The sequence below is a fragment of the Furipterus horrens genome, unplaced genomic scaffold (genome assembly GCF_987537825.1).
Source record: "Furipterus horrens unplaced genomic scaffold, mFurHor1.1.pri manual_scaffold_5, whole genome shotgun sequence".
Taxonomy (NCBI): Eukaryota; Metazoa; Chordata; class Mammalia; order Chiroptera; family Furipteridae; genus Furipterus; species Furipterus horrens.
The window spans coordinates 110,238,398-110,265,787 of NW_028327175.1; the positions used below are offsets into that span (position 1 = coordinate 110,238,398).

Genomic DNA, 27,390 nt, shown 5'->3' on the forward strand with positions numbered 1-27,390 from the left:
CACACCATTGATGTATTTCATCTGAGTATGGAGAGAATTTGAGTGTTGGGTGGATAGAGTCATTTTAGAGGCAAAAGGCTCATTAAATTCCCACTTCTTTTTGTACCTACAGAGCTTCTGCTTTTCTCGTTTGTAGCCTGAAAATTTTGTTGGCAAGGGATTTAAAAAAAATGAAGAGCATTGGATTTTTATGCCAGAATTGTTCAATCACCATTTCATGTGAGCTTCAGAAAAAGAGGCACCTGAGGAGGCTGTTAATGAGCTGAGTGTTGAGTGGCTCTTAGGCGTTCTGTTCTCTTTGTCCTGTTCAAATGAGAGGGTGTTGGCCACCCTCCCTGGGACGGTATCAGAAAGATGATGCAGGGTAGAGCAGCCATCCCTACTCCAGAGGGGGCCTGTGAGGCTGTCTCAGTCAGCTACCCACATTCAACCTTTACTTCATTTTTGTTCCCAGGAGCAGAACACAATTAGGTTTTATATGTTCTCTGCAAAGAGAAAGGGATGTCTAGAGTGAAGAACTAAGGAACCCCATTCTTCAACACTGAAGGTATATTACAAGCATGCATTATGGAATTAATCACAGCCCTTTAGCATGTAGGGACTTGTTTTAGGACTTCTTGTGTTTTCTTGCACACGTTTCTTTGTCCAACACAGGAGGAAAGATGCAGATGATCTGGTGGATGGGAGAAGAGAAGGTGTGGGAGGAGCCACCTGCTCCACGTTCACCCCAGCAGCAGAGGAATTCTTCTCTCTGCCTCAAAATACGTTGGCATTTGAGAGGAAGCACAGTTTGGTTAGAAAGTGTTGGGTCTTCTTCCACTCTCTGCCTCACTTCTGTCTCCTTCACTCCTCTGGATCACTGAGATCTGGCTTCTGTGCCCTCTACTCATGGAAAGCCCCAGGGACCCTCTCCCTGCCTGGTGCAACAATCCCCTTCAGTCTTTGTCCTCCTGGACACTTTGGACAACTCCCACCCTTCCCTCCGTCTTCAAGCTCTCCACTCCCTTTGGCTTCTACGACTCCGTGCTCCCTGCTTTCTTCTTGTACCTCTCCTGCATGCCTTCATGTTATCTCTCCTTCTGCTAGACCATAATTTCTAATGTTTTCCTCAAGTTCTCAAGGCTCTTCTCACTCTGCATATGTTAGGAGATATCTACAGCTGTCAACAACCCCCTATAGGTGAACAACTCCTAATTCTCACACTTCAGCCCTATTATCTTTCTTAATCTCCAGACCTGCATATCTACATATTCTGCCACTGCTGGGAGTCTCACAAGCAGCTCATCCAAAGCTTTGTTCCCTTCTCCTACCGTATGTGCTTGTCCCCCTTGATCACTCATTCATTTAACAAACATTTACTGAGCCATCTCTGAATGTCAGGTAAGGTGCTAGGTACCAGGGATACAAGTGTAGGAAGAAAGCAAGGTTCCTCACCTCCACCTGTGTAAGTGACACTACATTCACCTGGCCATCCTCCTCAAGTCCCCAAACGCCCTCCAGTCCCATCAGTTGGCTGCCAGAGTCGATAGAATTGATCTCCTAAGCATCTCTGAATATTTCTCCTCTTCTTTGCCTCCACTGCCACGATTCAAGTTCAGGTCTTTCCCCCTTTTCTGGGTTTGCTTCCATGGCCCCCTGGCCTGCTCTTCCTGCCTCTAGCCTTCCTCTTCTCATGCTCTAGCTAGGGTGGTCCTTTCAGAAGAGAAAATCTGACCATGTCACATCTCTGCTTAAAATTCTTCAATAAATTCTTTTCATCTACTGTAGAAAACCTTAGCTCCTTCTTTCTATGTTTCACTCCTTTTCCGTCCCTAGCCTCTCTCCCTCCCTTCCTTTCTTCTTTCATTTCTCCCTTCCTTCCTTCCTTCTTTTTTCCTCGCTTCCTCCCTCCCACTCTCTTTTTCTTCCTTTCTTCCTTCTTCCCCACTTTTTCTTTGCCAGACTTTCCCCCTTCCAACAACAAGTTGAATATCATCAATTCAGTTTCACAAATATATGTATTAAGCTCCATTACACAGCAGGCTCTGTTACAAATACTTGGAATACATCGATGAACAAACAAACAAAATATCCCTTATATTCTATCAAGGACAGTCAGGCAGGAAACAATAAACATAACAAGGAAATTATATGAATCAATTGGAACATAAAGGTGTTAAGTGCTTTGGAACCAAATTCAATGGTTCTCTGCCTAATGAACCAGAAGGCGTGGATTTACCCTTGGGCCTGTTTCTTCCCCTACCCTTCAGCTTCAGGTTTCTCTTGTATAAAATGGGAAGAAAAAGAGTCATCTACTAATTTCCCATGGTTTCCACAAGGGTTGAAACAAATATGAACTATCTGAGGGTGAGGGGTGTCGCTGGGGGCTGGGAGGTCAGTGGGTAACGTGCATCAGGCCCTTCTGTGTTCAGCCTCAGTGGAGAAGACAAATCTGCCTGAGCTGGGAGAGCAGTCAGCTGACACAGACCCCTGCCTGAAGCCGGCGCTGAATGTGGCCGCAACTGGGAGAACCCCCAGAGCAGAGCAAGACCATTGTCAACAGCAATTTTCACCTTTAAATAGTAACTTGGAACCCTTTTCAGAGGCTGGCATTCAATTTTCCCTTCTATGTCATTTCTAAGGAAAACACTCAAACCATCAATTTTCCAGTTAAAATCTCTCCCTTCCTGCCCCTTGTTTATGCTTGTAATTTGTGCTCAGAGTTCAGTTGTGATGGTGGACTCTGGTCACAATTAATTCATCCTCTTTTTTTGAGCTTCAAGTGGATCTTGGCTTAACACTTGCTGGAGAGAACAAAAAAATGTAGCTTTTTGATATGCAGGAGCACACACACACACAATTGCATGCATGAGCATTTAGTGTGGCCCTGTTCAAAGGGCTAGCCGTATTCCAGATTCAGTCTGCTAGTCTCTGAGAGTATGAGAAATGAATAAATCTGAAGCTTGATCTCTGCACGTTAATGGAAGCTCCAGAACCTGTTAGCTTCATGGGGACGTGATTAGCAGGCGGAATATTATTTCCAAGTAAGATGGGGCAAATTAGCTTGCTAAATCTCTTGGCATTAATTTAAGGCTCATTCTTCTGCTTTGGAAGCATTATTTCTAGAGACAGAAGCCAGCAATGACCAGCACAGTGCAGAGAAAGCGGGGAGATTTAGGCAACATTAGAATATATGCAACAGGAGCGAGCGCTGGGTCAAGGAAAGGGAGCAAACAGGTTAAGACTGATGAAGAAGAGGGTGCACATTGCCCAGTAGTAGCAAGCTAGGGCTTTGGAATCTAACAAGATTCAAGTGAATTCACTTTGACATTAACATTGTCTACTCCATGGGGTTGTACTAATGCTCAAATAAGCTTATGTGGACTAAGTGGCTGGCGTGTAATAATCAGTAGGCAGTAGCCACTGTGGGTCAGGCATGGTGCTGCCATGAGGTGGGTGGTGATTGCTTTTCTTATCTCACAGCAGAGGAAATGGAGGCTTAGGGATGTTGAGTCAGTTCGTGAAGGCCAAGAAGCTAGTACAGGGTGGAACGGAGGTTTGGACGCAGATATGTCTCATCCCTGAAATCTGTGTGTCTTCCACTGCACCAGCTCTCCTTCTGGGATTCTGCCAGGTCTGTGCTCTGGCAAAGCAATGGTACCATCCTGTTTGAGCGCCTGAAAGAACAGGAGGGCCATGCCTGCTTGGGAGCCCTGTCCAGAGGAGACTTTTGTCACAGCCACTCAGTCTCTAGGTTCTGCGAGGTCAGAGGGTGACTGATGATTGCAAGGCTGCTTGGGGGCTTCAGGTACCTGGGAGGAGCAGGAAGACATAGATGGCAGTGTGCTCCTACAGCCCCCCCAGGAGCTTTTCCTTCCAGCTGGGTGCCTCAAGTGAGTATGAGGTCCCAGGGCTCCCGAAGGGTGCCCATCCTACCAAAGGGGCTACAAGACTAAAGGAACCTAGATGAAGTACCCAGCCTCAGTTGTAGGTCCTGCTTTATTCTTCATCTTTTTTATTGTGATAAAATACCTTTAAACATATTAAAGTGTACCATTTAATGGCATTAAGTACATTCACGATGTTATGCAACCACTGTCTATTTCCAGGGCCCCAAACGGAAACCCTGTACCCATCAGCATTCACTCTCCATTCCTCTCTCATCCTTAGTTCCTGGCAACCACTCATCTGCTTTCTGTCTCCATGGATTTGCCTGCTCTGGATGTGCCATGTAAACGGAGTCATACAGTACATCGTCTTTGTGTCTGGCTTCTGTGTTGAGAATGTGTAATTGGGAGGGGAAGACAGAAGAAGGCGCTTGGGAGGGAACTAGAGTTGGGGAAGGGAAACTGTGTCCTGTGCTCATGGAAGCTCCGAGTCAGCACCGACAGCAGCATGGACACAGGTTCTTGATGGAACCTGTTGCATTCCTGGATTTGGATAGGGAGGGATACCATTTTTATCTGACTCTGTTTTGTTCCTGAAGTCTGGAGAGCAAGTAGCAAGAATTCGTACAGCAAGGAATACCAGCCTAATCCCCTTAACATTGTGTATTTGTCTCTGGCCTTTGAATCATACAAGTTTGGGTAGCAAAGGATTCCTGGGCTCCAGACACTAAGATTTGCCTCCCAGCTTTCTTTACATCACACCCTGGTGCACGCAGCACTCACTTATACCCCACTTTCCCAACTCCATGGATGTGCTCCTGACCTGGCCACTCTCCCTCTCACTGTTTATTCCTTCACTTTGTCATACCTACTATCCCTCCCTCCCCCCTCCTTCCCTCCATTCTTTCCTTCCTTCCTTCCTTCCTTCCTTCCTTCCTTCCTTCCTTCCTTCCTTCCTTCCTTCCTTTCTTCCTTCCTTCCTTCCTCCCTCCCTCTCTCCGTCTCTCTCTCTCTCTACCTCTCTCTCCTTTGCTTACTTACACCTTCAGGTAACGTGTTCTGGGCCCTGTGACGTACCAGGAGCTGGACTGGGTGCTGTTGCTGCAGAGGTTAATTAACATTAATCCAGTCACATAAAGACAGATATTGAAACAGGCACTTAAAATACCTGGGGATGAGATCCACAATAGAAGCCTGGACAGCATGTTCTGGGAGCACCCTGGGGATGGATGAGGCGGAGGGGAGAGAGGAGGTGGCAGTGCTCATTTGTACCCAAAGAGCTGGCACATTGGCCCCCCACTTTGTAGTTCATGGAGCTTTGTGCACCCCCATGTTACCGATGCCCGGCACCCCTCAAGGTAACCAGAGTCCCACTAGGTCCATTCAAAGATGAAAATACAAAGGCCCTGAGAGACTCAGCAACTCCCTCAAGTTTGAAAGCAGCAGGGACTACATGCAGAAAAGGGGTGGCTTCACATGCAGTGGAATCATTTCTCACCCAGCAGATGGGTGTAGGCACCTTCTGAAGGATGGGATACCTCCTCGAACTCTCCGGGTTCCTGAGTGGGTCCAGCTTTCTCCCTGGAGTGGGGTGGCCCCTCTTCCTTCCCTTCCACGCACTGCAGAGCATTCTGACTTACAGCCTCTCCCGAAGGCACTTTGTCGAATAAGATGACAGGACTGACGGGCTGTGACATGCAGCTGTTGCAGCTGGGTGGCCCGATGGAAACACACAGAGGTGAGGATGTCAGACAACAGACACTGTCTTGTGTCACTCCCCACCCTTCCCTGGGAGAAAGAGGCCCCTGGTGTCATGGCTGAAGGCTGCTGTGGGGTCAGACTCCTAGGTCTGAACCTCTGCTCTGCCAAATACTGCATGTGGCCTTGGGCATGCCATTGTTGCACCTCAAAGCTTGGTCCCTGGACCAGAACATGGGTGCCACCTGGGAACTTGTTGGCAGTGCTCCATCCTGCATCCACTTAATGGTGTCTGCAGTGGGAAAAGGTTGCCCAGTGTTTTTCTCATGTTCACTAAAGTAATAAAGCACGTCCCGATAAGCCTCAACTTTCTCAGCTGTAAAATGGGAACAGAAATGCTTCCCTGAAAGTCAGGATGAGGATTGAATGTACTTGAAACTCTTCGCTAGACTAAGGAGAGGTTCTGGTTTGCTGAGAACCAGAGGAGCTCCGGGAAGGTGGGACTTCAGGTTTTAACACTGGGCCGAGTTGTCAAGCTGCTCTCAGCTCGTGCCTGGGTCACAGTGAGAGCTCCCTGGGAGCCATGGCGTCAGGCTGTTCGCGGGGCACATAGGCAACATATGGGAAGAGCCACAGGGGACCTGTTCGTGTTTGCACAAACACTGTGCTGGGCTACAGTGTTTTGGGTTCCACCGTTGTCATTGTGGTTAATTCTTTCATGGTGACAATAGCCACTGTCATCCCAGCTCCTGTTCACCAAGCTCTTGGTGTGTGCTGAGAGCAATCCATGCATGGTCGCAATCACAGCAGCCTCATTAAAGTGGGGAGTAATGTTCCCTCCATTTAAAAAAAATGAGAAAATGGTGTCTCGAAGATATTGAGGATTTCCCCCACGGTCCTGACATTAGTAAGAGAAGGAGCCAAGGCTTGAACCCTCCATCTATTTGGCACCAATGTCTGGGCCTTTAATAACAGGAACATACACATTCCCAAAGGGAGAAGCAATTTCCTCCACAGGCTCAGCTCTCAGAGCTGTTTGTAGACCTTTCTTAGAGAACAGTGGAGCATTTTGAAGGGGACATTTCTACTATATAATGTTTGCCACCAGGGCCTGTCCCTAGCAAGTGTATGGGAATGCCCGAGACTCTTTTTTTTTTTTTCTTTCCCAAAACTAAAGCTGATTCCTTCATTTCAGCAGCAGCCCCTTGGTGTGTGACAGCCAGTAGACAAAGACTTAATGAACAGGAGCCGTTAGCTTTTTCTCCTTGCTGGAACAGCTTAATGACAAATGGTTATTATTGGTGGCAACTTGTCATGTCTTTCATCTGGGTCATGAGGAAACCAATCACAGTGACATATTAAAAGAAAAATCAATAATAAGAAAGGATAAAGAGCTCATGCAGGGAAGGGAGGTATATGGAGAGGGGCGGGGGGGCGGGGGACATGGATAAGAAAAGGAAAGGATGGAAAAGGGAAATGCACCACTCTGTGGTTTGAATTCTTCCGACCTAAGTTTGGAAGATGAATGAGGAATGAATCACAGTATTCTCTCACTCTCTCTTTTTTTTTCTAGCCAAAGTGGCACCAGGGATCTTTGATTGCCAGTGTCAGAAAAGCTAATTTGAATTGGCTTAAATAAAGATAATTAATTGGGACATGTGATGACAACATGGGTATTTGGCTTCAGGTATGGCTTGAAAAAGGTATTCAGCAGCACTGTCAGAACTCAGTGACTCTCCACTTTTCAGCTTTACCTTTGGCCTTCATGGCTTCCTTCTCAGGATGTTAGATGGGGTGGCAGGATGGCTGCCAGAAATTCTGGCTGAACGTCCTTCCAGATTCAAGTCTAACAGTAAGAGAAACTGTCTTTTCCTAGTTGCTTTCTCCACAAAACCCGAAGGTTAGTCTGAATAGAGGAGGTTAGGACATGTTCCTGCCCTAGACCTAATTGCTGACATTGTGGGGAGTGGACGAGGTAATTGGCTTGACTGAGAGAGGGGAAGGGATGGCTCCCAGTGGAAATCCACTGTTATCAGCAAAGGAAGAAAGGGTGATCAGTGGTCAGGATAACAAATGCCTATGAGGTCAAGGGAGGTTTATGCTTCTCTAAGAAAAGGGATCTGAAAAGAAAGGCTTCAGGTGCACAGAGCAAGGCCAGTGGCTTAGTCACAGTTAGACTGGCAAAAACAAATAAACAACAACAACAAAAAAGTAAAACATAACAACAAAGCGATGCTCCTTTGTAGCCTCAGGCAATCTGTAATTGCTAATGACCCTGTTTGGAAGCCTTGAGTCAGATGCATTCACCTGCAGGTTGACAGAGCACTTCTGTGAGGCCAGCTTCCACCTTTGCTATGTCCTTGCTTAAAAATAAGGACCTGAATCTCAGCAGGTGTTTCTTTTTGGTCAGCTCTGCTAATGATCCAGAAAGCCAGGCTGGGGACCGGAGCATCAATCATCATGTGGTTTTGAATAATGCAGAGGCTGTTGGGCTGTCCTAAACTAGTTGCAACTGGAGTCATGGAATACATCTCTCCATACATTTGTGCATTCTCTTTTCCAGCATTGCAGAAGGAGAGCTTGGCTCTGGATGATGGACTGAGACAAGGTCTGGAGTGTCCAGGTAGACATGGAATTTCTAGCCTTACTATTCAGGGTTAGGGCACCAACTGACTAAATGATATAGTCAGCAGTTATGCATGCTTTACAGCATCTTCAATGTAGGCTGCCCTCTGAACACAGATCAGAATTCCAAAAGGAAGAACCGGGCTGGCTCACGTGGAACTGAGACTTGTCCAAAATCTCAAGTCCCCTCCCAGCTCCCCTGCTGGGAGACACTAATAGTGCATTTGACAGAGAAGTTATCTGTAATAAAATTGACCTAGAAATTAAATCCAGGCCCCTTTCTATGATCTACAGGACACTCACTATGTGATACGGCCTCTGTTTACTATCCTAACTCATCCCTCACCACTCTCCTTTAAATGTCAGCTGTTCTGACCTCTCTTCTCTTCCCTGAACTTGCTAAACCCCTTCCTACCTTTGCACATCCTTTTCCTTCTGCATGGATGGTTCTCCTTACCCACACTCCACCCCTCAGCTCTTCTTGGCTGACATTTCCTTGGCAATCTTTTGATTATCACCAATGTAGCTGACCAACTGACCTCAAGTGGAGATCCTCTACATTCCACTCCACTCCTGAACTATTACCTCATCTGCTTTCCTGGAAACCATTCTATGTATTGATTTACTTTTTTCTTGTTTATCTCCTCCCATAAGAATAGAAACTTCATCCAACATGGATACCCCCTGGGGGGGAGGGATAGGTCACTCTCCCTGGAGCTCTGTCCTGGTGGCATAGGGGAGTATAGGGTCATGCCCATGATGTACAGCCCTCTTCCACAATGTTGGAGAGAAAGCTGGGCCTTCAGTCTGCACCTGCATATTCCTACAGCTTCTCAGAGTCCTGTGGACAATGACTGAGGAGACAAGCCATGAGGGAAACTTCTAGGAAAAAAAAGAAAAGAACAGAAACAAAAGCAGGGACCTTCACTTTGGTAGCCTTCTTCCCTAGATTCACTTTCCTGAATAATGCCTGGCATATGACTGAGCTTGTTAAATTCACTGAATGAATGAAAGCAATCAGCAGATGCATTTTTCCTTCTAAAGCAGCACATCTGGCAGGTTCATTCAAATATATAAAGCACTAGTCTCCCTTTCTGCCCACTGGCAAACTTACAGACTCAAAATGCTATTCCTAGTTTTATTCCCATGGCAGTGGCCCGGTGCCATGCAGTTTGGAGGAGGACTCAGAAGGGCATGACGCCCTGCCCTCCAGAATTCTAGTCTGAGGGGCAGGCAAGATGTGTGCCTCTTGGCAAGTAGTCAACCATACACAAGTTGGGGCTGAGGGATCGGAGGTAAAGACAAAAGGTGCTGGAAATTCAGAGGTGGAGGAATAGGTAGGAAGTGGGACACTAAGAAGTCCATGATGGATGTGGGACTTGGGGCTTGACAAGGTCAAGGCTATTATCACCACCACTATTAACATCAACTCAACTTGACTGAGTGCCTCCTATATGGCAAGTGCTTAATGTGCATTGTCTTTGAAAATATGCACAGCGACCCTCTACTGTGGTGGCTGTTACTATTTTTCAAAATTTTCAGGTGGAGAAATAAAAGCATAAGTTAAATGACTCACTTGCAGTAAGAAGAAGATCCCAGGTGGGCTGTCAGCAAAGACCTTATTCCTCCTACAAACTCCCTGTTCCTTGTAGAAAACATTTCATATCTGATGGCATCATGACACAGCAAAGAGAACACCGAAATTAGGAGGTGAGAGGCCCTGTGTCTGTTCATGTGGTACCACCAGTTTGGAGCAAGTCATTCAGGTTTCTGGGGCCTCAGTTTCCTCACCTAGGAAATAGAGAAAATGGACTTAGCTGTACCATGTCTTGCTGTCCATCAGCATATTCTGGGGGAAATACATATTCTAGGGCTCCTTATGAAGATTGTGATTCAGTGGGGATGGCGTGGAGCCTAGAAATCTGTAAGCATAAAAAATTCCCCAAGTGAGCTGATGCCCAGCTACAGGGTTGGATACTGAAGGCTTATATTAGGGTTTTCAACCCTGGCTGCACATTACGCTCACCCAGAGAATAAAAAAAATCCTGGACCCTGTCCCAGACCAACTGAATTGGCATCTTTAGGCATGAGGCTGGCAGGGGTAGGAGAGCAACAGCCTTAAAGTTTAAAGACTATTGAGCTCTTGAAATGTGGCTAGTGTGATAGAGAAACCAAATATTTAATTTTAGTTACTACTTTAAGTTTATGTTTAAATAGTCACATGTGACCAGTAGGTGCTGTGCTGGAAGCCCAGGCTCAAATGTATTTGAAGGCTTGGTAGCTCTACATGACTTTCGTCCTTGATCCCCACATAATAGAGTTCTTCTTAGAAATTATCTTACTTAATACCCATCCCCTCCACTCTGTTCCGAGAGACTCATGCACAGACTCTGAGTTAAAACTGGTGCTTCTCTCCTGGTTTCTGAATGAGAACACTCCAGCCACCTTGGATAACTACTCTAGCTGGGAACCCAACAGTCACCAGAAACTTAAAATTAAACTTCTCATTTGAGGAACGAGGTGGAGAGAGCAGAGCAAAGTGGTATTAAGCTAGTTTAGAAGAATGCTGGTGGGTTTGCTCCCAAGAGAAGCAAATGGGGAGATAGAACATAAATCATAAAATGGTCCAAGGAGTGGAGATTGCTTGGAGTGGAATTCTGTGTTTGTGGGTGATGGAGCTGATATGTTTGGGGGAAGCGATGGACAGGGGAAAATAAGAAGGTTTACTTTGGTTATTTCCCTCCAAGCTCAATGACTTGGTTTTATTAGGTCATTCAATAGTTCAATTTGTTACGTGTTTATGGAGTACTTGACCTCTCTCAGGTACTGAGATAGATGATGGGCCCCAAGCACTTGAATTCACAATGTGATGGGGTTGGCATGTGTTTCTACTTTATTCTGAAGCTTGTAGGAGCTATTGAAAAAAATTAAGCAGGGAGACACAATCCTCCAATTTGAACATTAAGAAGAGCTCCATTAGCAGTGTGGAGGGTGAGTGAGAGAGGGGTGGGACTGGGGTAGGGACTTTATAGTTTGAGAGAGAACTGCTGATGAGCAGGTTTAATAGGAAAAGGAAAAAGAAATAAACCCATGGGATGATGAAGAAATAATAGATGCCTTTGAGCTTGAATGGTGATTAACTGCAATAGTAAATAAGAGACCCCTCCTTTCTTCCTGATAAGAGAAAAATGAAGGATAGAACAAAAGTCATCAAATGGTCCAAAGAGTGGAGGTTGCTTGGGATGAAATATTGTATTTGTGGATGATGGACCTAATGTGCTTTTGGGAAATGGTACCTGAGTATGATTTCCACTCTCAGCCCCAGTCTTCTACATAAACTCATTGCCAATTGATATGAGATCTTTGATATTGATTCTCATTTCTGGGGGATTTTCTTTCCTGGTTGGGTCCCTCAAGAAAGATTGAGTGGGTTCTGGCTAAATGGCTTAGTTGGTTAGAGCATCTCCCATACACCAAAGGGTTGTGAGTTCAGTCCCTGGTCAGGGTGCATATGGGGAGGTGGCCAATCGATATTTCTCTCTCACATCGATGTTTTTCTCTCTCTATCTTTCCCCTTCCTCTGTCTCTGAAAGCAATAAATATATCCTTGGGTGAAGATTTTAAAAATTAAAAAAAAGAAAAGAAAGATTGAGTAGTGGTTATTCACACACACACACACACACACACACACACACACACACTTCTGTTTCCTGTTCTGTACACCTGAAATCACTCTCCCAGTAGCTAAGTGTCCAAATCCTAGATTCAGATAGTCTGGTCTGGGACCCTGGTCCTACCATGTACTAGCAATGGGAATTTGAACAAGTTAGATTCTCCGAGGGATAATAGTGACATAGCAACACCTCTTACTACTTGCTACATTGTACCACATATTGGATATGCCCAGTAAATGTTAGCTGTGATGATAACCATGATAATGGTGATGATGATGATGAGTAGAAAAAGGAGGATAGATGGGTGATGATGATGATGATGATGATGATGATGATGATGATGATGATGATGGTGCTGGTGGATGAAGATGAGAGGAGGGGGATGGTGATGATGGGATAGAACATTTCCAGTAGGACCCACTCAGCTTATATGGATGTGAGAATGCTATTCATCTGAATCCTCAAGCTTATCAAGTTTGATACCTTTACTTTTTATCTCATCCATGGAAACTGAAATTAAATATATTTAAAAGCTCAGTTGATACACAATAAGAATGGTGGAAAGTACATCAGTGCTCACCAAGGCAATCCTCTGACAGGAAAAAGCAAGTTACCAAGGTGTCCCTCTTAATCTTTGATGGGTCACATACCTCATTATTTTCTTTTAATCCTCACCTGAGGATATGTTTTTATTGCTTTTAGAGAGGAAGGGAGAGAGACGGAGTAAAAAACATTAATGTGAGAGAGAAACATTGATTGGCCACCTCCCATACACACCCCAAATGGAGATTGAACCTGCAATGTAATTATGTGCCCTGACGGGGAATAGAACTCACAACCTTTTGATATATGGGATGACACTCCAACCAACTGAGCCATCTGGCCAGGGCTCATCATTATCCTTTTTGTTTGCACCCACTCTACTAGTCAGAATGAAAATAAGGTATGGAAATGAAGGCGGGGTTGATAACAATGACCAGTTCTGTCATGCTCCCTGGGGATGAGCTTCCTGCTCATTTATTTCCTCACTAAATATATATTGGGCCCCTACTATGTGTCAGACATTGTGCTATGCTTTGGAGACACTAACCTGAATAACACCCTGCCACTGAGATGGGACAGAGAAAAACATAAATCAGTGTTGGAGTTCATATACTCAGGTCACAGAAATTCAGTTTCAGTTTGACTGGCATGGGGCACAAGCATTGGTATTTTTAAATAACTTTCCAAGTGGTTTTCTTGTGCAGCCAGGAATGGGAGCCACTGTTGTGTGTAAGGAAATATTAGATGACATTTTGTAACAACTGAGCTATGGTCAGCATGGGGCCATGTGAATTTTAGGAAAATCACTTAACCTCTCCCCTTCTGTCTTTGTGAGAAATGCCATCCATGAGTGTTATAACCACTTGCAATACCTCATCTCTTAGGGAGTTAAAATCAAAGAGATAATGGATGTTGATGTCCTTTATAGCCTTTGTCAATGAGTAAGTGAAATGAAAGTTGGTATCAGATGCTATTAAACACCAGGCTTTGACATGCATGGAGTCAGGTCTCACTCTGAGGACTCAGTCTAGCTCTGGAATATTCTGGAACATTAGAGTGAAACCTCAGTCATGTGGGACTGAAACAGAGTTGAGAGCAGACACCCAGAATCCCACACTTCCCTGCCTCCCTCGCTCTGTGTTTAAAACAGTTTGTTCTGTGTCCCGCAGAGCAATGAGCATGGGGAGAGAACTGCTTTTTCTTCAGAACCAAAGTGGGTGTCTGAAATCTGTTCCTCTCTCCCTGCTTCATGCTGCTGGGGAAGCTGGTGCCAGAGGTGGTCAGAGACTTATCTATAGAATGCGCAAAGGACAGGCTGAGAGGCAGCAGGAGGAGGTTAAGTGCAGGAGGGATGGCCTCTGCTACCCAGGCAGGAAGCAGGAAGAATGTTCAGGGCCCTGAAAGAAAGGCCATTTGGCCTATCAGCTGCCAGGCCCTGGGAATGTGGCCAAATTCCCCTATCACCTCCTGCCAATCCATAAAACTACCTTAGAAAAACCTACAGCTAAACATGAGTCTCTCCAGTGCCTCACTGTGCAATTCTGTTTGGCAAATAACTCCTGCTTCCATCCCTTCGAGGGGATTACAATGCTTCTGTTCACAACGGTTTTTGAAGTTCGTTTCAGATTTTGGTGGAAGTGAAAGTGGTGTAAGGAAGATGTGTGAGGTCCATGAAGGACATGCATGGTGGTTTCTCTCCAAAGCATTATTCATCACTGTAAGAAAAGGCAGTTCCTTTTCTTCATGCAGCCTCTTGGGCTCAGGATGAGTGGGCTGGTTTGCAGGGGGGACTGTAAAATTAGCATGCCAGTAGATCTGGTGATACTAGTTTCGGAAATAGGATAAGGATCAGCTTAGGTGTCTGGTGTGTCCCTGTGGTCTATAGGACAGCGGGCATGGAGAGGAGCCCCCAAGCTGTTGGATTCTGCATGGATAGATGAGCCTGTTACTCCTACCAGACATCCCATTCTCACAGCCACCCCATAAGATGGTGCTCACAATTCCATTTTATAGGCAAAGAAGCTCTCAGAAGCAGAAAGTTTAGGTGGTTACCCATGGTCACATGGCTAGTTAATGCAAAGCCAGGAGTCAAGCTCGGGTCCAATAGACCCCAGAGCTCATGTTATTTCAACTACAAGGCTTGACTGCTGTGCATACAGGGCTAGGCTAGGGAATCTAAATTGAATGTGATGGATCTACTCTATAGGTTACTATAGAGTAGAGAAGTGGCAAGGTTAAAGCATCAGGCAGCCATGAATAGGATGGATTGTTGAGAAGCTCAAATCTAGAATGTGATATGTGGTGGGTACTGTACTGGGTGCTTCTATACAGGAAGATTATTTAGTTCTTACAACTCTGTGAGGAAATGTTATCATTGCCCACAATATAGTGCAGGGGTGAAAAGCTTGGAATCTTGAAGGCAGGCAAACCTGATTCACTACCTGTGTAATCCTGGAAAAGTCACTCTATCTCTGAGTCTGTTTCTTCATTTCTAAAATTGGGATAGTACTAGTACCAGTTTAGGAAGATGGTTGGGGATGGAATTAAAGGATATACTATGTAGAAAGTGTTGAGCCACATGACTGTCATAGAATAAGCACTTCTGGCATGTTGACTGGAATAATTATTACCATTGCCATACCCATTGTACAGATGTGCAAACAGAAGCTTGGAAAGGTTGAATTTTCCCAAGGCCATGCAATTAGCATTGGTACCTGGGGATTCTGACCCCGGAAGTACTACTAGTCATCCTGGGAGAAGATATTAATGAGTATCACAAGAGGAGACATTCAGCTTGGATTAAAGTATTGCAAAATGGGGGGCTGGTGATGGCAGAATGTAAGGCATGTGCACATACTCTTACCCAGATGGGTTGAGCCAAGCTCTTGGCCAGTGACCTGCTATCCCTATGATTACCTCTCTCCTCCATAAAGTACCTGATGCAGCCCTGCCCTCCTCTCTACATGGAGAGCCAGATAAGGCTGCACTTGCTTACAGCTCTGCTTTGTGCACAAAGCTGCTCATGGGTACCGCAATCATGTCTAGCTCATAGAACATGGAGCAAAGGTGTTGGAGCAGCACACACACTGTTAGCTCCTACATCTAGCATGTTTGACCTTCACCTCTACCAAGAGCAACTGTGTATGTGGTTTGTCTCAGAGACCTTTTATTACTGGGTTCCAACTCTCCTTAGCATACGTCCTGAGAATTTTCTTTGCTCCTTGCTTGCTCAATGCAAGAAGATGCCAGTCCCATTGCCTTTTGTGGTCACAATGTAACTGGTGACTGGCTTACTCAGAGGCATCTTTGCTCCTTGGGAATTATTACTCTTTTTTTCTTTTTTTTTTTTTTGCAATTAAGTTTGGAACTTTTAAGTCCCTTCCCAAGAGGCACCTGACAGTACATGAGGTTAATGAATATAATTGCCTTGTGACTCCACTTCTGTGCTTTCTTCTGTGGTTGGGTTCTTTATGTTGTTGCTTTTTTTGTATTTTAATGAGGTTATATGGACACCTACAGAGGCTTATAGGGCTTCTAGATTTGCCTCCTCATCAATAAAGAACACACTAAATGTACTTTGGGTGCTCGATGGAGGAGTGGTTCCTCAGGATAGCAGAGTGATGATGTTGAAAGATTTTAGTTTTTGGACATGACGGAGCCATACAAAATGCAACCTTAGATACTGAATTCTTGCTTTTCACTTTGTTTACATCAAGGATGTTCTTCTTAGGCTTCATTCATACATTCATTCACTCATGCATTTCCTCACCCTCCATTAACTGATGTGTCATGTGCCAGAACTTCTGCCAGGTTCTGGGGACAGAGATGAGGACAGCAAAATCTCTGCCCTTGAGCAGTTTACAGTCTTGTTGAGGATGATTTAAAAAGATTAATCAATCCAAGAATATTGGATTTCTCCAAAAGCTACTATAGGGAAAAATATAATTATCCAAAGTCTTTAAATCTGTTTTCCATTTTAATTGATTTAATTAGGTAAAATTCATAGAACTGTAATGTTTGAAGGAGCCCAGAAGGCAATTATTCCTGTTTTTTCTCTCTTCCTTCAAGCCACACTGCACTCAAATTATTCCCCTAACCCATACATTTGGAAAAGAAATAGTTTGGAGAACTATAGCTTTTGGGCCATTCAGATAAAGCTTTCTGTTCAGTGAGAGCCTACAGGAAATACTATGCAGACTTGTTCAAAGAGCTGAGATGCACAGCTACAGGGTATTGTTCTGAAAGAACTCTTAACACACACACATACACACACACAATGGAATTCCTATAGTTGTACTACTAAGTTTGTGTTAAGTGCCCATGGTAAATACAGAATGCAAAATGAAAGCATGACTGTGATATGAAAAGGACCCTTTGAGAATTCTTTCAGTTCCCAGAATGAAATATACCTAGCATTTGTGAAACCCTGTTTTGTTATAACACAGAGTCATACCTTCTGTTTCACTGGCATTTTTGCACCTGTTATAGGTAGAACTTCAGTGACCCCAAGAAAGCTGTGGTTTGTGTCAGGAACGGTTCTGGACATGTAATCACAGCCTGAGTTTGGATATTTCCAGACGATGACCATTTTGAGCCTCTTTCCCCTGTTAACAATATAACAACCTCATAATATCATCATGGAGACTCAATAGGTCAAGGTGTATGAAGGTAATTTGTAAATCGTACAGCTGTATGCATCACCTACCTTCTCTAAATGGAAATTTGTTCTCTTGATTAGATCATAGACTTGGGGTGATGTTAGGACTATTAGAAGCCCTTCAACCCAGTGCAAGTTACCTTTCCAATGTAAGAGCATTCAGCAGCTCCCCTAATGCTTAGAATAAGGTCTAAGTCTCTGAACATAACTCCTGAGGCCATATATGATGGGGTTTCCGCTAAGCTGCTCAACATCACCTCATCCCCTCTATTTCACAAACCATAATGCATTTATCTCCAATTCCTGAAATAATCAACATGTATTCTTCAGGCTCCTCTGACTCCAATGTCCACTCATTGCCCCTCTTTCACACCTGGATTCTCCTTCAACACCCTTTTATGTCTCTCTCAGCCCCCAGTTTCTGGAAGTTTCCCTTCCTCAAATTCCCACCAGATCTATGAAGACAGAGTCAATGCCCATGTCTGTTTTATATATTATTATTTCTTCGAGCTCTTAAATGATGTTGCTGCTTTATTAGGTGCTCACCAGATATCTGTTAATGGAGCAGATAGGTGTCCACTCAACATTTATTATACTCTTATGTTACACAGGAGTCTAGAATTCAAGTGAACAGAAATTCTATTCAAGTTGGCTCAGGTGAACATGGGCACTTGTTGGCTTATAAACCAACAGGTCCAGACTAAATTACTTCAGGCACAGCAGACTCCAGGTGGTCCAAGTGTGTCACCAGGTATCTGTCTCTATTTAATTATCTTGTTTTGTCTCTGTTGGCTTCATTTTCCAATTATGTGCCTGGGGGCCAGAGAGAGTTCATTCTGTTGGAAGCATATGGACTGAAAGGGGCAGGGTAAATGGGGTGAGCTAGAGGAAAATGAGGAGAATAAACGATGGGATGGCACAAATAACAGATGGTCTTCATGGTACCAGGATGTGCGCTGTAAGTTCAGGGTGTCCCTCACCTTTGTATTTCCAGTATCCATTCCAGAATGGGGCATATAGTAGGTGCTCAGGAATGTTTGAGAATGAATAGATAGGTAATTTATTCTCCTTCACTTTTAGGAAGGAGCTTCTTTAAGCCTATAAAGACAGGTAGTGCTGTATAAACTGCTTTCTGCCTCATCCTGTTTTCCTTTTTGTAACCTGTTGGCAGGACCCGACATCTACCTTCTTTCAATTTGGAGCGTCCATCCAACAACAAGCCACAGTCATGCTGAAGATCATGCAGGATTACGACTGGCACGTCTTCTCCCTGGTGACCACCATCTTCCCTGGTTACAGGGACTTCATCAGTTTTGTTAAGACCACAGTGGACAACAGCTTTGTGGGCTGGGACATGCAGAATGTGATCACCCTGGACACTTCCTTTGAGGATGCAAAGACGCAAGTCCAGTTGAAGAAGATCCACTCTTCTGTCATCTTGCTCTATTGTTCCAAAGATGAGGCTGTCCTCATCCTGAGTGAGGCTCGCTCCCTTGGCCTCACTGGGTATGATTTCTTCTGGATTGTCCCCAGCTTGGTCTCTGGGAACACAGAGCTCATTCCCAAAGAATTTCCATCAGGACTCATTTCAGTCTCCTATGACGACTGGGACTACAGCCTGGAGGCAAGAGTAAGGGATGGCTTGGGCATCCTAACCACTGCCGCATCTTCCATGTTAGAGAGGTTCTCCTATATCCCTGAGGCCAAGACCAGCTGCTATGGGCAGATGGAGAAGCCGGAGTCCCCACTGCACACTCTGCACCAGTAAGAGGAGGCGTTTTACTTGTCTCTCTTTGCTTGGGTTCAAAATGGTGGTGCTGTTGTTGCTGTTGTTTGCTTGTTTAAATACTAAGAACAATACATACTCATTGCTGAAAATGTGCACTAAAAATCAAGAATGTTGTGCATGTGCTTTTGGAATTTTTTTGTGTGATTCTGAATTTCTCTCCCCTCTTCCTCTCTTCTCCTCTCCTTAAATAATAGCATCTAACTTTCCTCTCCTTCTGTTTTTAAGTAACTTCATGCTTTGTTTCCTGCAATTTACTTTTTGTTATTCAACAATATACCTTAGAATCCCACACTTGGGATCTGTCTGTCATCTATCTATCTACCTATCTATCCATCAATTCTCTATCTATAGATATATTTCAAGTAAGTGTGTGTATATGTGTAGATATACGTGTGTGTGTATATATACATGTATGAATATATAGGTGTGTATTTGTACACATGTATGAACACACACGTATAAATATAGGTAGCCATGTGTGTGGGTTTACAAGTATGTGTATTGTAAGTGTGTGCATATACATATGTATGCATATGTGTGAATATCTACATTCATTCTTTGTAACTTATACACTGCATTCTTCAGTAGGAACATACCATGATTTATTTATCCAACATTCATAATGAGAGAAATTTAGGTTGTTTTAGGTTTTTTTCCTTAGAAACTAAAATGTAATCTAATTAGAAACTAAAATGTAGTCTAATTGTCCTACATGTCTCTTTATGCACTAGTGCAAGTATTTCTCTAGGGTTGATTCTGAGAAGTAGAATTTGGGAGTCATAGAACATGTGCATTTGAAAATTGAAGTACCTATTACTGGATTATTCTACAAAGTAACTATACCAATTTATATTCACACCAGCACTTTGTGGAATCATTTGACTTCCCACATCCTTACCAACATGTTAACATTGGGGAAAACTGGCCACAGTGGTGCTCCTAGTCTCTGAGCATGTATTTGAACTTATTCCCTTCTCATGTCCTAAATATTTTTGTAGGTCACTGGAAATCTTAGCAAATACCACTTGCAAAGCTGCATTATATTCCATCACATGGATGTATCATAATTTATATAACAATTCTCATCTTGGTAGACATTTAAGTTAAATTTTATGTTTCTGAGAAGTGTCCTTGTCCCTTGTGGTCCAGCATTATGGCTCAGCTGTTGAGATTTAGCATCATCACACTTGTACACCCATCTTGCATGTTTTTGCCTGATGTTTGCTGATTTAATCCATGCTTATCTCTCATATAATGAGCAACGTAGCACCACGATTAAGGGATTGTACTCTTGAGTTAGACTTATCAGGGTTTTCATCTTGCTTCACTGACTTAGACAATCATTTTAGTTTTCCAGGCCTCAGTTGTTTGTTGCAAAGTGATGATAATAACATCTAACTTTCTAGACAGTGGTTCTCAAACTTTAGCATGCATGATAATCACTAGGAGAGCTTGTGAAATCACAGATTTCTGGGCCCCATACTCAGAGGTTCTAATTTAGAAGGTGTAGGGTGGACTCCAATAATTTGTAATTCTAACAAGTTCCTGGGAGATGCTGATGTCACTGGTCTGGGGTTCATGCATCGAGAACCAATGTTCTAGGTGTTGTTGCGAGGATTAAATGAGGTGGTGCATGAAACGTGCTGCTTAGCACAGTGCCTAGCACCTAGTGATTATTTAATGACTGTCAGAGTGATCAGAGAAGTTGTTTTCGGCCATCAGAAATTACAGTCAGCAGACTAGTTTGGTTTATTATTAGCAGAGTAACACATCTCTCTAAAATGTCTCCAGAAGGTTTCAGGACTTTGCATCTGCTATAGTTCAGGGATTATCTCTGGGCTGGGGCTGGAGGTATGTGTGTGAGTGTGCATGTGTGTGTGCATGTGTGTAATATGTGCATAACATTGACATACCTGAAAAACTCTCGAATTAAGAAACCCTGGTCTTTTGAAATTTTGTTTTCTCTCCCCTCTTCCCCTCTTTTTTGATGTTGTGTCTATATTGCCACTTTCAGCATTCTGAATAATTGTTCAAATATCAGGAATGGAGATAAATCAGTAGGAAACATGGGAGCCTCTCACAGAGGCAGGACTGCTGCCAGCCAAAGACAAGAGCTGGTTAATGAATTCCTACTTTTCATTATAAGAAGTGCTCTGCAGGTGGAATATTCAGAAATGTATAATTTTTAGGGAACATAACTCAATTTTAGAGCAACTGAAATGTAATATATGTAGGAAAAGGAATTTGAGAAGGATAATTGGCAAGGCATTCAGATCTCCTTTCCAGTGACCACCCCAAATTCCATTCCTAAAAAGAAAAAAAAAATCCTACTGCTGTGAAATGCTGTTGTGCTATTTCCAGGGGTTATGCTTTCAAGTGCAGCAATTTTATAGATGGTATTTCAGCCCCAGAGAAGTAATGCGTCAGGTGTGGTAAGCCATCATCCACTGCCTGGGGTTTCATGAAACCTTTTCCGTTTATGGAGCATGGTCTTGCTCACCTAGTGTGAGAGGCTGGATTGTGGCACAAGCCAAGGCCCCTTACACAGTACCTCATTATCATATGCTTTTTAAATATGCTCAGGAAAGAGAGGGACATTCCCAAGGCCAGCCAAGGACTGGGAGCTTGAGAAAGCCCAAAGAAGGCAGTTTTAAGAAAAGGATTAAGGGTGCTATATCTTTCCATCCTCCAAAAACCACTCCTATCATCCAGTGGACCCTGTGCTAGTCCCTGTGTGATATCACCCCTGAAAGAATGTACAGTCTGATGTGGATAGGGGAAGTTTATCTCAAAACAAACTAAGATAACAGGAACTCTTTTTTAAATACTGAATAAAAAGAATAGTGTGGAAAAGTGCAGGGTCCAATAAAACACCCACCCCAATACGTACCACAGAGAACAAAGGTTACCATGCCACATGTGTTTCAGAATTTTAGAAGAAACAAAACCTTACTGATAACATGAAAATCTTGATTATACTTCTGCCCAGTCTCACTTCTTTCTCTTTCTCTCCATGGGAGGGGAAAACACTACCTTTGGTGTCATTCAAGTCCATGTACATGTTCTATATTTCAGTATAGATGCATGTGCAACCTTAGACCTGATATAGTTCTTCCTTGGGTACAAAAATGGTATATAACGTGTTAGAATTTATTTTACCTCAACCTTCTGTTTTCAAGATTGATCTATGAAGATACATCTAATTCTAGCATATTCCATTCATTTGCTATGCTATATTCTGTTGTATGTGTTTCATCTTTTATTTAATCATCTGTCTTTAATGGGCATTTAGGTTGCTGATAGTAAGAGATCTTCAGTCTGGATGGCTGAAGGCAGAAAAGAGATCTATCTTCAGCCTGAGTTGGGCCCATCAGCTTGCTCAGTGGAGCCCAGGACTCTATAATAGAGCTAGGGGTTCTCACTTCGAGCTTTAAAAGTTACATTTTCCACTGGATCAAAAAGTCTTCTTTGTAAAGCTTCTAGTGAACAAATGGGTCTCATTACTTCTGCTATGTAGAAGGGAAGACACATAAGGCTTTAGAAGAGGTTCAGATGGAGTCACACCTGATGGTTTCATGAAGCGTTACTAAGAGGATCTGGGGCCCAGCTTTGAATGGTTGAGCACGACATCTCGGGGCTCGCTAGTTATGTCTCTTGGTGGTCCTCATGGATATTATTTGTAATCCTATGCACAGAACTTACGTTGTCAAGATATTGTAACAATGACTTATTACTTACGATCCTTGGCCGGTACAAAGGGGGGCTTGCTGTGGGTGACATGCTAATGATCTTACTGTGGACCTGTTTCCATTTCTGGGATTTCAGAATAAAAAAAAGTGGGGGGAAGGGGGAAATATTCTTTAGTTTAACATTCCTGGTTTTACAGAAGGCACTTTGAAAAGAGCAGTCAGCATTTTCCAAAGTTCAAAAATAGCTCAGCCATGTTATGTAACCTCCTCTTCACTACTGCAAAGTTATTAAACATCTGTTCCATCGCCAAGCACAGAGCAGCATATCACTGGCAACTCCCAGAACTGCGAAGGTAAACCATTACCTGTTTTGCTGGTGTGGAACCTAGGCTGTTCCTTCCATTTCTGTTCCAAAGAATCTGTCCAGTTCACCCGTGGATGGGCCCCTGGGAGGCAGAGTGACATCAAGTTTTAGAGTGTGGGCACTGGAGTCTGGCTACCTGGTTTGAATCCCTGATTGGAACTTCCCTAGATCTGAGACTTTTGAAAGTTACTTAATTCCTCCAGGTCTGCTCCCTCAGGTGAAACCTGGGATAAGAAAAGTACCTACCCCTTAGCTCACAGCCTGGCATTATGGAAAGCAGCCTATAAATTGTTACTGTAATTGAGGAGGAGATCACAGATGGGATAGGTAGATGTTTTTTAGATCTAAATCCTCTTGCCAAGGGGTTATCTTGGGAGGAATATGGCCAGGGGGAATAAGGGCAGAGTGGCATAGAGAAATTCATGGGCCGGGTAATATGAGAGAATTGGTTTTGAATTAGCCACATACTGACCAAGTGTACGTTACTAACCACTGAGAACCCAGTTTGTTTCCCCCTAAAATGCATGCATGGATGTGTTATAGTCCTCTCTTATTACTGTAGCAGAATAAAATGTAAATATATATATGTACACACACACACACACATATATATATTACACTTATTGTGCCTGCAGATGGTAGGCATTTCACAACTGTAATTACTGCCTTCTTATTAATTTATTATGAGAATGATAATCATTATTATTACTTTATCATTATTACTTTATCATTATTACTTTAACTTATACTTGTTATGCTGCAAGCTACACACAGGCAGAGAAGTGAGAAATGGAAATATATTTCCATTTTATCTTTTAACAACTGAATTGCAATGATATGTCCTATCACTCCCGTTTTAGACAAGGGAGTAGGACGTGGAGAAGTTACTGCAGTGCAAGTCAGGTAGAAGTGCTCAAGTACATCTATAGCCCAAACAAGTAAGAAAAGAACATTTTCTCCTGGGAGAATTATGCATTGGTATTGAAGGGAAGTTTTTGGCCTTAATTGATGACACCTGACTTGACCACTTACGTGTTTTACATTAACCTCTTGATTTATGAAGTCAGGTCTCTGCTTTGAGAAGCCAGGACACTGTAAATCATGACCATGACTGGAAGGAAAGGAATGGAAGGTATGTAAGTAAGTGAGAGTGAGCTTAATCCACATTCAAGTTACACTGATGCCTTTTCCAACCTTTGTTTCTAAAGTAACCATAGGAAAAGTTTGTGGTTTAATGACCCAGGAAGAGACTGCACTAACCTGGTTGGCATATTTTTATTTGATAATTAGACGATCACTGTTGGTTCCTTTTTAAATGCCAATAAAAGAGCCTGCTCAGTTGATTCTCTGAGCTTGACTGGAGTTAAAACTGGGTGAATGTGATAACTTTTTGCAAATATTCATCTGTGGGATCACTGTGCACTCGACACATTTCTGGCAATGACACCAGGCACCCAGGAGACCAAGCCATCTTGTGGGTCTGTGCTGTAAATATGATTGGGACTCTGGACTCAGGAATAGGGGAAAAGGTATAGTGAGAGAATCCAAGGGCATGCGCCACAGAGAACTGAAAGCCCATCCCACAAAGTTATGCAGCAGTGAGATGTGGGTTTGGGCAGAGCTGTGTTCATACACTCTTGTTATTGGGTTGTCCTGCACATGTGACTTCACTACTTGGTGCCTTTATTTCCTTGACTGAAAACAGAGATGACTCTGAGCATAGAGGATTATGGAGACACTTAAATGCATGCAATATATGTAGCCTAGCATCTAGGGTGTAGTTCGCACCCTACAGATGTTAATTCTCCTTCTTCCCTGGACTGGATGTATAGCTTCATATGGACTTCTCATGGGTCCCATTGGACCCATGAGACCCATTGGACCCATGAGAAGTGGGCTGTGCTCATTCGGAGACGGTGTCTTCGGCACCGTCTCTGAGGCATCTCTCCTGGAACACAGCCCTCTTTTTTTTTTTTTTTTTTTTTTTTGTCCGGAAGTCAAAAGCACCTTATGCCAACCCTGCTATGCAAGTCAATCATTTCCAATTGGCACCCAATGACTAGCTTGACAAATGGTAGAAACTTGATGCTGGCAACTTAAAAGGACCAGAAGTTGGCCATGCCTTTACCTTGAGGGAAAAGGGGTTTGGGTTTGCGGAGGGATCATACATAACGTGTAAATATTGTTCAAATTTGCCTTAGTCCATATTCAAGTCTTTGGATTTGGGGACCAGCATGCCTAGCAAACAGGTGTATTGATCTATTTCCTCCAGGGTTGAATATGAGGAAGTTTTCATTTTAAAACTTGTTAATTTGGTGGCATATACTAACAATTTTATGCATCTTTTTTTCTTGGAAAAAATAAAGCAAAGAAAAGCACCCCTTTTCTTACTCTGGTGCCTGCTAGTGGAGTGTGTTGAGGGCAGAGGGTCTGCATGGGTAAGCCCTGGGATAAGTGAGGAGACCATGGCATAGTCTAGGAGAGAGAATGCAGTGGCTTGGGGGAAGTGGGTAGGCTTAATGCATGTTCTGAAGGTAAAATGAACAATACTTGATAGATTTCATAAGGCAATAAAAGAGATGTGATCAACAATTTTTCACTTATACAGCTGAATAGATGATGGTGCCTGTTACAAAACTAGTAAAGAAACAAATTGGGGGAGAGTGAGTCAGGACCAGTATCTACTTTCAAACATGTTCAATTGAACATATGTTTGAGACATTCATGTGGAAATCTCAAGTAGGCAATTGGAAAGAAGAGTCTGAGGTCAGACTGAAAATACAATACATGGGTTTTGAGCTTACTGATGGCAGTTAAAGTTCCAGGATTGGGTAAGATGACACAGGGAAGAATGAAGAATCAGAGAATGGACCAGGAACAAGCCACGAGGAACTGCACATTAATGCCTGTGGCAGGTGGAAAATAACGGGGAGAAAGAGCTGGGCTGTGAATTTCAGCTACCTTTCCCCCAAGTGGAGACTTTCTACCCTAATCTTGATTTTGCTGTGAGTCGAGTGGATGTCTGTATAGTATCTGCTGTATGCTAGACATTGTGGTAAGTACCGCAGACCTTCCAAAGATCTATAATCTATGGCCATTGCTAACCTACCTGGGCTTAGTGCAACCTAGCAGTAAAATAAAATGTATCACAGGATAAACTGCCAGGAAAATCATCAGAGCAGTGAGTCCTTTGAGTCGAAGGAAATCAGTACCCTACTGGGCTGAAGCCATGACATAGACGGTGAGCCAGGCTTTGGATCTGGAGAGATGAGGAACTGCTACTTCAGGAAGGGGAAAACAACCTCTACTTTTTTTTTTTATTCTTTTTTTTTTCATGTAATAAACTTTCTTTTTATTTTTTAATTGAATTTGTTGGGGTGACACTGGTTAACAAAATTGTACATGTTTCTGGTGCACAATTCCACAGCACATTATCTGTACACAGTATTGTGTGTTCACCACCCCAACTCAAGTCTCCTTCCATTACCATTTATCCTCCTGTACTGTCTTCCACCTCCCCTCATCCCCTGTCCCTTCACCCTGGCAATCACCACACTATCATCCATGTCCATGAGTTTTTCCGTTTTTTTCTTTTTTGCTCAATCCCTTCCCCCAGAGCCTCCAATCCCCCCACACTCCCACTGACAGCTGTCAGCCTGCTCTCTATCTATGAGTCTGTTCTCTATTTTGCTTGTTAGTTCATTTTGTTCATTAGATTTAACATGTTTTATTCTTGACATGTCTGGGAAACATCTGATGTCACATTAGAAAATAAAGTTAAAAGTTCTTTCTACCAGAAGAGAAGACCATGTGGCCCAGTGTGAGGGGCAGGTGCTCAGGGCTGGTTCATTTACAAGCTGTCTTCTGTTTGCTCTCCTAAAAGCATGCCTGTCTATGTACCTCCTTCATATGTAGGACAGAAGCCCTCCTTGTCACCCCTTCCAGGTGGGAGCTAGACAACCAGAACGGGCCTCTTCACCTTCTCTGCCTTTGTCCTCTTGCTTCTCTGCATTTCCCGTCTCCCGCCTCCATGCAAGTGCTCCCTGCCTGCAGGTGTGACTGAGCCCTTGTGCTGGCTCCTGGTGCCTCAAAGGCTGGCACAGATCCCAGGAATGGAGGCGTCACTGTTCGTCTTGGTGATGCTAGCTGGATTCTATGTGGGCATGGGAGGCCAGCCACATTTTTACACAAGCCCCAACATTTGGTGAATGAGTTGGCTGGTCTGCTGATTTTTGGTGTACTCTTGCCCAAATCCCCATAGCCAGTTTCCTGAGGATTTGTTTCATTTGGTCAAGTCCTGCACAAACTCAAGGAATAAACATACACAGCTCAGTTTCCTGTGTGAGAGAAAACAGCTCTCCTGAGACTGGGGCTCATTCCATCACTATTAATAAAAAGACATTTAAAATTTTAAATTTAATTAATACAACACAATGGGTGGGGGAAGGGAAAACTTCAAGTTTCATAACTTATATTATGGAAGTG

The 27,390-nt window shown here is 43.5% G+C and overlaps 1 protein-coding gene and 1 pseudogene across 1 annotated transcript in view; both read left to right on the top strand.

Annotated features, from left to right (window-relative positions):
• The window catches only part of GRIN2A (glutamate ionotropic receptor NMDA type subunit 2A), a 406,311-nt gene that overhangs the window by 233,642 nt on the left and 145,279 nt on the right, over positions 1-27,390 (top strand). The window contains 1 exon segment of the mRNA XM_090277023.1: positions 18,235-18,827. Within this exon segment, the coding sequence (XP_090133149.1) occupies positions 18,235-18,827 (593 nt within the window).
• On the top strand, positions 8,858-9,073 carry LOC150009286 (small nucleolar RNA SNORA73 family; annotated as a pseudogene).